General features: G+C 41.0%; 1 protein-coding gene across 3 annotated transcripts in view; it reads right to left on the bottom strand.

Annotated features, from left to right (window-relative positions):
• The window catches only part of Trip4 (thyroid hormone receptor interactor 4), a 111205-nt gene that overhangs the window by 16096 nt on the left and 81011 nt on the right, over positions 1 to 14098 (bottom strand). For all 3 annotated transcript variants that reach the window (XM_023712665.1, XM_004628821.2, XM_023712666.1), the window contains one exon: positions 13418 to 13509. In XM_023712665.1, the coding sequence (XP_023568433.1) occupies positions 13418 to 13509 (92 nt within the window). The remainder of the gene's footprint in view (positions 1 to 13417; positions 13510 to 14098) is intronic.

Here is a 14098-nt window from a genome sequence, read left to right on the forward strand (position 1 = left end):
GTGCTGGGGGATTGAACCGCGGTCCCTGTGCTTTGCTAAGCTTGTTCTAAGTAGGTGCTTTAGACCACTGAGCCATCTCACCAGCCCTATTTTTATTTTTTAATATCAAATCACATCACACTATTTTTCTGCTTAGAGTTCTCCAGGAAGTCCTCAACATGACTGCTGTGTCTTGAGATAATTTGGTCTTCTTGGTTTGTCTCTAGCACCTTCTTTTCTCCTTATTGTTTAATCCAAGTTGGCCCACTAACTTACTTGGTGTTTTTTTTGTTTTGTTTTTTTTTTGTGGGGGGAGGGAACTGGGGATTGAACCCTGTGCTTATCAAGCAAACACTTACTCTACTGAGCTATCTCCCCGGCCCCCTTCTTTGTTGTTCTTGCTTCTGGCCCTTTGCACTAGCCTTTTCTCTTTTCCTACACTGGTTTCTATCTTTGATTCTCCTATCTTCCTTTATTCAGGACTTCACTCAAAAGTTAACTTCAAGGTGAGTTTTTCTTAAATAACCGCGTGCATGGGTACATGTACTAAGGGTTGAGTCCTTTACACAGAGCCATACTTCCAGGTTTGGTTTTTTTTTTTTTTTTTTTTTTTATTTAACTAAATCACTAAATTGCCCAGGGTGGGCTCAAACTTTTGATCCTCCTGCCTAAGGTTCTCAAAGTGCTGGGATTACAGATGTTTACCATCATGACCAGCTCCTAATGACTCTATATAATATCACAGCATTGTACTGGAGATGCATCTCAACAGTGACGTTCTTGTCTGGCATGCACAAGGCCCTAGGTTCTATCCCTAGCACTGTAAAAATAAATAAATAGTGGGCCAAGAATATAGCTCAGTGGTATAAGTGCCTGCCTGGCAAGTATAAGGTCCTAAGTTTGATTCCTGGAACCAATCAACCAACCTAACAAACAAATAGCACTCAGGAGGCTGAGGCAGGAGGGGCACAAGCTGGAGGTCAGCCTGGGCTATATACTGAGACTCTGTCTCAAAAGCAAAAAGCACACAAAAACAACAAAGTCTCTCCTTCTGCCTAACAGGCAGGTTAGGGAATATGGGATCTAAAATCCCGTGGCTGCTCTTGAGATTCTTCTGAAGGTTTCCCAGACCCAGGATTTTTTTTGTGGAACTGGGGATTGAACTCAGGTTCTTGCACTTGCCAAGGAAGCACTTATTCCACTGAACCATCTCTCCGGCCCCAAAGTTTTTTTTTGGTGGAACCAGGGATTGAACTCAGGTCCTTGCACTTATTCTACTGAGCTATCTCCCAGGCCCCCAAGGGTGTATTCTTATGTTTGCTCTTTCTCTGTCTTTTTTTCTTTTTTGTTCAGGCCACGTTTGCTCAGCAGAGCCAGTTTCTCTCTTACCCTTTCATCCTTCACTTTTCAAATAAACTTCTGGCACTGTTAAAAATATAATAAAAGTAAAACCAAGTGGCCATCCAGATTTGGCTCAAACCCCTGCTGCCCTTCCAGTTACGGAGACTCCCATCCTGTGTCCAGCTTAAAGAACAGGGCAGGCAGCTTGCTCTTCTTTCATGCACCATAAGTTCCAGAGCTGTCTGTCATAACAGGTAATTAACTACTGAACAGCCATCTTCTCTCCACAGGAGAACTGTTCACCAATCATCTACAAAATATTTCTTTCATAACAGGAAAAAATTATTACTTTTTGGCAATTACTACTGATTTACAGCCAAATGAACATTTTCACTCTACTGTGATCCACCACTTAGCTCTTGGACTAAAATTGTCAGTAACTCCTAAACTATGTCACTCTTCACAGCAAATCCCCAATGACCCATACATCTCATATCTGTCATCAGAGGATGAACAGTTAAAACAAATACTTAAGTAAGAACTTGCTCACAAAGAACGTATTTTTGCTGTAGGTTTATTTGGCTTGAACTTTGGGGAACCAGATAGGATGTGAAATCAGCTCAGCAATCTAGTTGGCTGGAAAACAACTCCAAGAAGATTGAGGTAATGATACTCAGAAAGAGAGAAGGAAATGAGTCTGATAAAGAGGCCACAAGCACAACAGATCCAAAGGAGCGTATCCTGAGAGCAACTGCACTCTCTGATAAATGGTTCTCATTTATCGCTTCCTACAATGCAACTCAAGGTGTTCACAGGATAACCAGCCCCTCAGGCCCTCCTGTATTGAAGGAGCAAAGTTTGCTTACATCAGGCTAACAGCCTGACTGTGATACTCTGATCAGATGGCATCTGTGTATTTGACTAGTATTGAATACAGAGATTAGCAGGTCCAAGGTAGGACCGCTGAACTTCCATGTGCTGTAACCAACTCAAGTTGCGTGCCCACTATCAAGGACAGGGGCTTCCAGCTCAGCACTAGAATGGTGATCTACAGAAGAAATGAAAGAGGATAAGGGACGTGTGTGCTTATGAGCCTGACAGCCACCTGTAGAAAATAATCTGGTTGAGGCCACAAAGCGCTGGTCTCCACGTCCCATTCTACTCACAAGAATATTTCCACTGTGGTTTTCCGTGTCCTTTAGGAAGAGCTGTGTAGGAATCTCCACACACAAAGAACCCTAGTATGTACATTTTCTCTAAAATTAACTTTAAAGTTTTTCCAGCTCTGCTTCTTAGGACCTAATTAAGAATCACTCATTCATGATTACTTCTGGTCTTAATTTTTATATAGCAGGCTTCTATTCCAACATAAACTAATGAAAATGGAAAGAAAATTGCTCTTAATGGTACTACATTGTGAGACCTTCGAACATTTGTTACTTGATTTCTTGATGATGGACATTCTTTATGGAAGATGGAATTTCAGTGTTGTTTTAATTTGCATTTCTCTAATGTCCAGTAATGCTGAATATTTTTTCACATATTTATTAGCCAGTTGTACTTCTTTTGAGAAGTATCTGTTTAATTCAGCTGCCCATTTTTTGGCTGTGTTTATCATAGGAAAATGTTTTTTTCCACTTTGTAAGTTGTCTCTTCTCTCTGTTGACAACTTCCTTTGCTGTGCAAAAGCTAGTCTGCCTACTCATCCGTCCATCGGTCCATCCAACCGTCCATGTGTGCGTGCATCCGTCCGTCCTTCCTTCCTTCTGAGACAGTCTCACTATACAGTGTAGGCTGGCTTTGAGCTCACTTTGTAGCCCACACTGGTGTCAAACTTATAAAATCTTCCTGGCTGAGCCTCCCAAGTGCTGCGATTACAGATGTGCACCAGCACACCTAGCTATGTAGAAGTTTTAAAATTTATACACTCCCATTTGATGATTCTTTTTACATATTTTTTCCATTTGCTGATTCTTGATGCTATTTCTTGTATAATTAGGGATCTGCTTATTTTTTATTTTTTATTTTTATTTTTTTGTGTGGAATCGGGGATTGAACTCAGGCCCTTGCGCTTGCCAGAGAAGAGCTTATTCTAGGGCTCTGTTTAAATAGTCCCTGCCTCTTCCTATGACTTTAAGAATTTTACTACCTTATCTTCCAAGATGTTAAGTGTTTATGTTTTTTTTTTCAAAGTTTTATTGATAAACAGATAGCAATGAGACAGTTTCAAATCCAATCAGAAGTACAGTTTCAACAAATAATACACTGCATATATTCTTCTTAGTGGTTAATTAAGTGTTTATGTTTTAATATTTAGAGCTTTCAACCATTTTGATTTAGGGTATGGTAAGAGATACGGGTTTACTTTTTTTTTTTTTTTAAGTGTATTTGGTTTAGTTACAGGGTCTCACTATACAGCTGGGACTCATAGTGATCCTTCTGTTTTCAACCTCCCCAGCATTGGGATTACAGGCATGTGCCACTATGCCCAGACTCTGTGGCCGGCTCAGCCTGCCCCAGGTGTGGGGCTGGCACAGTATGTGGTGTTGTAGATCGAACCATGGTCTCTGCACTTGCCTACGCTTCCCTAAGTATTCTGCTGAGCTATCTCGCCGGCCCCATATATATGAGTTTAGATTCAATTTTCTATACATGAACAGTCAGTTTTCCCACCATTAGCAAAAGAGATTGCTATTCCTAAAGGGTTTTTAGTTATTTTTTCAAAAATCAGGTGGCTGCATGTGTCTGGGGTTATTTCTGCAATTTCTACAGTATTCCTTTACTACATGTCTGCTTTTGTGCTGGTACCATGCTGTTTTTATCATGGTAGCTTTGTAATATAACTTGAAATCCAGGATTGCAATACCTCTTGCTTTTCTCGTTACCAAGAACTGCTTTTTCTATTCTGGGTCTCATCAAGTCCCACATGAATTTTAGGACTTTCTCTAGTTCTGTGAAGAATGGTATTTTGATTGGGCCTGCATTAAATCTATACCACATCAGTTTTTAAAGAATCATCTTTTTTTTTCGTACTAGGAATTAAACTGAAGACCCTGTCCTTGCCAGGCAGGCACTTGTGCCACTGAACTATCTCCCCAGCCCAGAGTATTGTCATTTTAACAATGTTGGTTCTGACTATCCAGAAACAGGGGATGTCTTTCCATTTTCTAATGTTATCTTTGATCTCCTAGTACAGAGTACTATAGTTTTGGCTGTAGAAATCTTTAACTTCCTTGGTAAAGTTAATTTTTATATATTTAATTTTTCTTGATGCTATTGTGAATGGTATTGTTTTCCTAATCTCCTTCTGAGTGAGTTCGATATTAGTACACAGGAACACAATTGATGAATCATAGCACCAGGTATATAACAGATAGTCAAAAACACTTGAATGTTTTAAAATCTTGAATTGGGGGGAAAAACTTAAATTAGGAGATAATTTGTCACTTGAATGCCATAGTAGACTGGATGAGAAACCAAGAACGCACAAATCGATTACAAGGCCACAGTGCATCTCTGCTTGATCAATTTCCCCACGTCTTGGTTTACTTAAAGGTAAACTAAGCTATCACATCAAGTAACTGACTCTACTTACAATAAACCTCTTGCAGTCATTCCTTTCTTGTCTGATTCCACTGGCATTACCCTAAGAGAGATTTTTAAATCCCTACCCTGGCTTCCAAGTCTGCTCACTGGTCTTCCCACCTTCAGACTCTTTCCACCTCTAGCCATGTGCCACACTGCCATCTGAGCTCTCAGGCAAGGCTCTGATCCTGCTCCTGCCTCATGAACACCTCCAACCCCCACCTACGCCACGCTGCAGCTCATTCCAGAAACGCCTGCCATCTGGCTCTCCACCCCCGGCCACAGCCCACCTCTCCTCTCCTCTGCTGCTCCTTCCTCTTCACTCACAGTCCCTTCAGCAAGTAGCGTGCAGCATTATACATGGGGCACCTAACCTCCCGCCAGCCCCTTGCCTCACGCTACCCCTCCTTGGAATCTGTTTTCTGCCATGACACGGGAAGCATCTGTCCACAAAATCCTACTTCTACCTCGTGTTGATCAGTATGTTAACTAACCCTCTGAGCTGTAAGTTATCTCAGCTCTAAGAGGAGTAATGATATCTTGCATGGAATTATTGTAAAATTTAGGAAATAACATAAAAACTGATCACAAGTGCCAGGCGTGGTGGCACTGCCTGGTAAATTCCAGTATTTTGGGACTCTTGAGGCAGAAGGATCACAAATTCAAGCACAGCCTGGGCAGCCAGTTACTTTGCAATGCAGTCTCAAAAAATAAGAAAAGGCCTGGAGACACAGCTTAGTATAAAAGACCTAGATCCAATCTCTAGTACCACAAGAACAAAAAAACAGAAACTGTCAAAAGTAACAACATTTATTACTATACCTTATGGCTAATTAAAAGCCATCATCTCCACCTGTTGCCCCTTGCCCCCATGCTGGGGGTCCATTCTCAGCCTTGAGTTAGGTAAGCACTCTACCACTGAACCCCCTAGCCCAAAAGCCATGTTTTAATAATAAACTTTTTTGGGATTTCTCCCAGCTACCAATAATCTTTCTTTTTTCTTTTTGCAGAACTGGGGATTGAACTCAGGCCCTTGCACTTGCCAGGGAAGCACTTATTCCACTGAGCCATCTCCCTGCCCCAATAATCTTTCCTTCTGCTAAGTCTTCAGACACAGCCACTTTTCTTAAGATAGCTATCTTGGAGGGCCTGCCAAATAGCTCAGCAGATTAAAGCACCTGCTTAGGCAGATACAGGGGCTGGGAGTTCGATCCCCGGGCCTGCTATGCTGGCCCCACCCCAGGGTGTGCTGTAATCCCAGCAGTTGGGAGGCTGTAAACAGGAGGATCACTACGAGTCTGACTACACAGTGAGACAGACCCTGTATATCCTGTCCTAAAATACAAAAAAAGAAGATAGCTATCTTGGGTTTGGAGTGGAGCTCTTACTATAGTATGTGCATGGCATGCATGAGGCTCTGGGTTTGATCTTCAAACTATCTATTTATCCAGAGGCCTTCCAGATATTAGACAATAGTACACAAGGCTGATTTATCTGTTTGTTTCCCTTAATGTCTGGAATGGTGTCTGTTTTAAGTAGGCACAGATAACTTATTGAAGCAAACTTTTTAAATACTATGCCCATTGCTAGGTGAAAAGCTAAGCTTTTAAAAAATCATATATTTATTTATTTAGGGTCTCACTACGCAGGTTGAACTCATAGTGATCCTCCTCTCTCAGCCTCCCCAGCTGGGACTATAGGCATGTGCCACCACTCCCAGTTTCAGGGGCCAGCACAGCATGCAGTACCAGGAATTGAACCCAAGGTCCTTGTGCTTGCCAGGCTGGCACTTAGACAGCCGAGCTATATCCCTAGCCCCTGAAAAGCTAAACATTAAAGAATTTATGTAAGTATATAGAAAAGTGGTAATACTGTCCATCTTTCTTCAGGATGAACAGTTTGATACTTATACTGTAGACAATAAAGATAGTCTATTCTGACTTAGAAACTCTTAACAAGGGCTGGTGAGACAGCTCAGTGGTCTAAAGCGCCTGCTTAGGCAAGCTTAGGTAGGCACAAGGGACCGCAGTGTGATCCCCAGTGCCACATGCCATGCCAGCCCCGCCCTCAGGGTGGGCTGAGCTGGCAAAAACAAAAACAAAAAAAAAAAACCCTTTAATAAATGTTCTAGTCTTTATGAGAATTCTCAAAATACATTCCCTCAAGTGAGTTTTGATTTTTAAAAAATTGCTTGGGGTTAGGACAGGTGTTGGCAACATATAACTTTCCTCTCAGGATATTCTGAGGACTACAAACTGGCAGATTTTCTCAGTACAACAGAAAGGACATGTTCACACTTTTGTCTTTTTGTGTTATTAGGAATAGAATTCATGGTCAAGCAATGGCCGTGACTCATCCACGCGGCTGACACTGACAAAGGTTCTACAATCTGAGGTACAGGATCTCAGGATAAATCCTGAGGGGATTTCACTGCCCTTCTCAGACCCAAAAGCTACAACTTTTGTTGCACAGGTCCTGCTTTACCTTGATCTTAACCATCCAGCAGAAATGTATAAAAACGAAGTATAAGAAGTAAAGCCATGCTGTTATGTTGAGCTGTAGGGGACTCAGGTCAACAATTTCTGACATTGCTAGTCAAGCGGAAGACCCAATACTATTATGGGCTACTGGACTCTTTTAGAATAGTTTTCTCAGTTTACACATCTATAATATTTAAATGATGGAACTTAACCAAAAAAGGGGATACAGATGAATGTTCATTTTGTATCTGTGTATTCAAAGTGGTTAGGATAGATATATAGTTACATTCTCTTAATGAATAGAGGGATTTGTTCTAATGGTGTTTGTAAATAGGATATCATGTCCACATCTTGTACAGCAAATAACCACTAGGAAGAATGTATGCAACGTGTTAATTATTGAAACTGTCCTACCAATTTGGTTTGAAACTGTCTCATTGCTATTTGTTTCTCAATAAAATAATGGGGAAAAAAAAGGAATAGAATTCAGGTTATCACATGTCAGAGGCAGGCAAGGTCTCTACCACAACTAAATGCCCAGCCCCTCACATGTTTTAAAAGAGAATTTAAGGACTTAGTCTTTTTAACACCAATGCCAAGAATGGTGTTTGAATATTGACCATTTCTTCCTTATTTCATAATCTCTCACTTCTCACAGATGATGCACTTGTGACAGAAGCTGATGACTTCCACATATGGAGTGATATCTGTAATCCTCCTGAAGTCCTACGTTGCTTACATATTCTTACAGAAGAAGGATCAGGTGATATTCTCTTTCCCACTGGAAGACTGCAATTGTATTGCTGGTGTCAACTGATGGATGTAGGCACTCAGCAGAATTGCTTCAGCATAATTTCTTTTTTAATTAATTAATTTATTTATTTTGTGTGTGTGTGTGTGTGTGTGTGTGTGTGGCCAGTTCAGCCCACCAGGGTGCAGGGCTGGCTGGCATGTGGTGCTGGGGATTGAACCGAGGTCTCTGTGCTGTATTCTTAGCTTAGCTTGTTCTAAGTAGGTGCTTTAGACCACTGAGCCATCTCACCAGCCCTCAGCATAATTTCTTGCAGCCAGGGTTCTGGCTGTTATAAAAACTGTAAGATCAAATACACTAATGGGTCAGAAAACTTGCAGGAGAGGAATGGAGTTAGTTCAGAAGAAATAGAATAATCAATGACCTTAGATATTTCAGACAAATATATATATATATATATATATATATATATATATATATATAAAATTTTTTTAAGGTGGGGATATAAATAGCACAAACACAACACAGACACATAGAAACAAAAGCCATCAACTCAACGTTTTGTTTGAAAACTTGTTAGGTCTAGAGGACTGTTCACAACCACAGCTGCTAATGGTTATGGATTTGGCAATCAAAAAGTCTTTGTTTAAAAAAATAAGAAGTTTGAACTGCCTCACTATTGAGGTTACAAACCACAGCCTTGATGCATCAGTGCAGTCAACATCCTCCCTGCTGTTTCTGAGAGCTTACATCTGCTGCTGGCAGATAAAACGCTGGTGAATAGAATAGCACAGGCTCCTTCCAGGGGAGAGGCAGGGCAGCTCTAAGGACAGGCTCTGGTCTACCTTTCTCCCTGCCCCAAGCCCAGTCTGTCTCTCCAGCCCTGTCTGGATGATCTCCTGCCATTACTCAGGAGGGCTGACGACCTATGTAATTTTTTTTTCTGGCACAAACTAGCCAAAGTAGACTTAAAAAATAAAAGCAAGACAAGTTCTTATTTCAGGGTAAAGCACGTTAAGCACATTAAAAAAAAAAAAGCCATTTGAAACTTCATTTTATTTTATTTATTTATTTATTTTTTATTTTTTATTTATGTGTGTGTGTGTGTGTGTGGCCAGCTCAGCCCACCAAGGGGCGGGGCTGGCTGGCATGTGGTGCTGGGGGATTGAACCGTGGTCCCTGTGCTTTGCTAAGCTTGTTCTAAGTAGGTGCTTTAGACCACTGAGCCATCTCACCAGCCCCTGAAACTTCATTTTAAAGCAATAGCTAACAAAACAATTTTATGGTGTTGTTAAGAAAAACAGGGGCCAGGGAGATGGCTCAGTAAAATAAGCACTTCCCTGGCAAGCGCAAGGGCCTGAGTTCAATCCCTGGTTCCGCCAAAAAAAAAAAAAGAAAAAAGAAAAACAAAGGGATCACACTATGTCAAAAATAGTGAGGGCTTAAGATAGTTTCATTTATAAAAGAAAGGCCAAGAATTTGAGGTCAGCAGTAAGTTACTGAGTCTCTTTACGGAACAAAAAACAAACAGAATGGAGAAGTAAAATGTGGTCCAAGTCACATAGGAAGTTAGTTTCAGTTGAAATAAAAATGATTATATCCATGCTGATTTTCAAAAAGATGCAGCACAGCTGAATTAATAAAAAATGGGAGCTGCAATGCTACAGGAAGACGGGCTGGGGACTGTGTCCTCTGGAGGGTTCTAAGTAAGCTGACTTACGAGGAAAATGAAAAGCCATATGTAGTAGGCTAATGATTCTTAATAGCAGGATGCCAGATCTGGCAAGGTGTATGTGGGGGGGGAGGGGAGGGCTCATGCTCAAAAGGGGTACAAGGTCTAGGAATGTAGCTCAGCAGTACAGATGCCTAGCATCTGCAAGGCACTGGCTGCCATCTCCAGTGCTGCCCAAGCAAAACAAAACAAAGCAAGATGAGACTTAACTGCATGTTATGTCTACCTCTCAGAGAGCCATAATGTGTACTAGGATATTAAGCACTCTGAGAAACACTGTGGTAAACAAATTTGTTTTTTGGCAGAAATGGGGATTGAACTCAGACCCTTGAGTTTGCCAGGGAAGTGCTTATTCCACTGAGCCATCTCCCTGGACCAAACAAATTTGTTTACAAAGACATTTATGTGATGGACTAATTTGGAAATACTGTATAGGATGATCATTCCTAAACTCTCAAGTCATTTACTCAGAAACAAGAATGAGGCTGAAGGGGCCAGAGAGATGGCTCAGTGGAATAAGCGCTTTCCTGGCAAGCGCAAGGGCCTGAGTTCAATCCCCGGTTCTGCAAAAAAAAAAAAAAAAAAGAGAGAGAGAGAGAGAGAGAGTCTTTGTATTAAAAAAAAAAAAATAGAATGAGTCTGAAAGTCATACAGCGCTTACACAGCATGTGTCAGGCTCTGGATTCAATCTTCAGCAGCACCAGAAAACCGCAGCTGGTATGACAAAAAAGGCAACTACATTTCATACACCACAGAACTCCAGGTCAAAGAGAAATAGGTAGATAATTACCAAGCATTGTATAGAAGTTTTCCAAAGCAAACCAAGGCTACAACTTTTAAAAGTGACAAGATCTGAGCTGGGTATATTGGCACATGACTGCAAGCCTCACATCACAAGCTGGGGGGCAGCCTGGGAAACTTAGTGAGACTGTGTTTCACAATACAACAATAAAAAAAGCCTAGGAATCCAGCTCAGTGGTACAACACCTTAGGTTCAATCTCCAGTACTTCCAGAAAAAATAAAAACAGGTGGTACAATTCTTATTCAATACATAGTTCAAATTATGACTAGTATCAATTCTAAACATATTCATATTCTAGCTTCAAACATAGGAAATAAACAGTAATAAAAAGCTGCAAGCCACAAGAAAAGTAGTATGGGATTTCTGTGTTTGAGGAAGCCTACAGGTTGCTGGCATTACAGTGCCTTTGAATGTCACACCTGAGGGAAATTCGTAAGGAGAGCTGCTAGGACCTCCAGCCAGAATATATGGAGGTGTCCTTCCCTCTACTGCTGCCCTCAGCAACCCTGGGATGCAAAACTGAATATAACCTCCGAAAGGGGCATCGTGCTGACCTAAAAGAGACGCTTGCTTGTGAAGCCAAAGATTTGTTTTGTTAATTAAATACCTAACTCCTGTGTTACAGCTTGTGTCTCGGTGTCTCCACAAAACCTCATGTGGTCACAGGTGGGGCTTTTTAGAGGTGGCTGGATCCGGAGCACACGAGGCTGGGACCAAGGGTGTGTGCATCCTGAATTAGTCCACTAATTCGTCTGGTGTAGTTCTGACAGCAGACAAATGGGAAGGCCCACCTGGTGGAGTACTGCCTGCCCTAAGGGCATGCAGGCGGGATAGGCTACAAGGGACAGAGATAGGGCTGCTGTCCTCACTTACTTGCTTTGCCCTTCTGCATTTGCTGTCTTCTCTGCTTTGCTGGCCCCTGCCCATCGTGAACTGTTTTGCTCTTCAGTGCCCCTCTGCCACGCCACTCTGCCTTGGAGCCACTTGATTATGGACTGAAACCTCAACAAACTGTGAGCTAAATAAATCTTTCTTCCTTTAACTTTGGGGGTTGGGTATTTTGTTTCAGCAATCAGAAAAGTAAGACATGCTGTAACCCTCATAATGCTCCACACATTAGGATTATAGTTTCTTACCTTTTGCTATTCTACTTTCTGGCCAAAAAATGACTGGCTGTCTGGAGACTGCAATCAGTTGACCTTGTATCAGATAGTGGTTTGCTTCATCAATAAATCAAGCCCCCTGCCCATTTACATCACCAGAGGCTAGAAGGTTCTCTTTTAGAATACAAACATAACACAAAGAGAACATAAAGCATTAAGTTATACTAAGCTATTAACGACTGCAAGTCTCTCAAATGGCAAGGCCAGTCAGGCATGGTGGCACATGCACTCTAAAGGCTGAGGCAGGATTGCAAATAGAAGCCCAGTTTGGCTTACACAGCTGTCTCAAAAAGCAAAACCAAAACTGAAGCAAACCAGACAAGCCAAACACAGACTGTATAGCCCAATATAAGGTATTCTTATAACTATTAGTTCTACACTAAAAAAAGAGGAAGAGGGCTGGGAACATGTAGCTCAGTGGTACAGCGCTTGCTCAGTATGCTTGAGGCTCTGGGTTCCATCTCCAACAAGTAAAACAAAAAATAAAAAATAAAAACAAACTAAAGAGAAAGTAGTTTGAAAAACAAAACAGTGAAAATGTTAAGCTGAAGCACATTTTCTTAAGCACAGTTTTAGAAGTCCTATTGCCAGAAGTATATTAGCTGTTTAAGGAACAGGAAAACCATGCTGTAAGGTAGCAATTCATGTTTCAAGGATGGACTTCCACATTTTGAATTTTTGACAGTCTGAGTCTAAACACAGAGACCCTACATTTCAGGAATTTCCTGATTAAGTTAGTCCTTCAGCTCCCTCTACTGTTAAAAAATGTACTTTAGTTATGTCAGTTCACTCTTTAGTTTTATATACATATATACACGTTCATCTGTATATTTATACATACTCTAAATATGACACAGTCCAAGCAACCAAAGTTCAAATATGCCTATCATAAATTCAATATCCTGGAGCAAATGCTCCAAAAGAAGCAAGAACAGATCCTTCCTTTTGCAAATAAGGAGAGGAAGAAGGGTTGAAGGGAGGGAAGGGGAATGGGGAAAAAAGAGGAATCAAGATATATCATGCAGGGGCCAGAGAGATAGCTCAGTGGAATAAGTGTTTGTCTGGCAAATGCAAGGTCCTGAGTTTGATCCCTGGTACCACCAAAAAATAAAAATAAAATAAAATAAAAGGCATATCATGCACAGGTACAAATTCCCTGTGATGAATGTGATCATTATGTGTATCTAAACTGTACCAATAAACTTAATTTAAAAAAAGAATAGATTCCTCCACACCCACCCACTCAAAATGATTCAAGAGATAACAAGATTTCTCCACCAAAAGAAGCAAAGTTGTATTAACGGATGAACACCATAAGCTTAGCAGCGGGACTGTGGCAACACCTCAGCGGGGTACAGGTGGAAGCCCCGTCCCCACGAGAAACCAAAGTGTCACTAAGTCTTGTCAGTTTCTGACCTTACTTCCCTTTCCCCAATATACCCTTATTGAACGGCTCCCTTTTTCTCCATATGTCTAAATGTAATTACTAGCACCTTATTTTCTTCAGGATAGTCTGGTTAAGATTTGTGAGTCCCACTGTAATAAAACCAAGCACCTGCCCAAGAAAAGTCTTCTTTACTTGCCTGCTCCTTAAATTGTTTCTGGGACAAGCAATCAAGTAGATCCACACAGCCCAGAAGGCAACCTGAAGGGTAGTCACTGGGAAATTCCACATCTGAAGGAAGACAAAAGGGAAAATTAGACAAATGTTTTCTCTGTCACCCTAGAACTCAGGAATATGTTTTTAATTCTCAACAAATAACTTTTCCCATTATCTATTTGCAGACATAAGGGAAACAATGAGGCTCTGTTTGGCACAACTGTTTGTGTTTTAGCAAAAAGCCTAGTGAGTAGCTAGCTTAGTTTACTATCTGCATACTAAGCTGAAAACTTTTTCTATAGAAAACTATTCCCTTACTTATTCCATTAAAGCTCAAGGACCCTACAAGTTTATTGAGAACAAATCTCTTCTACAATACTCAGCTGGATCATAATGGGGTTTGTGGTAATTAGTTTGGGAAACAAAGAAGACAACAACAAGTGACAAGAGAAAAACCATAAAAATATGGCAAAAAAATCCCTCTTCCTTGTAAGCTGCCCAAGATCTGTGAAAATGGTTTGCTACTCTTTTGACCCAGAAAACTCTATAAAAATCATGCAAATCAAGAAGCTAGGGACCAGGGAGATAGCTCAGCAGTAAAAGCACCTGCCAGGGTTCCAAAGTCCTGAGTTTGATCCCAGTACCCAAAAAAAAAAAAAAAAAA

Source organism: Octodon degus, unplaced genomic scaffold, assembly GCF_000260255.1.
Source record: "Octodon degus isolate 3935 unplaced genomic scaffold, OctDeg1.0 scaffold00026, whole genome shotgun sequence".
Lineage (NCBI taxonomy): Eukaryota > Metazoa > Chordata > Mammalia > Rodentia > Octodontidae > Octodon > Octodon degus.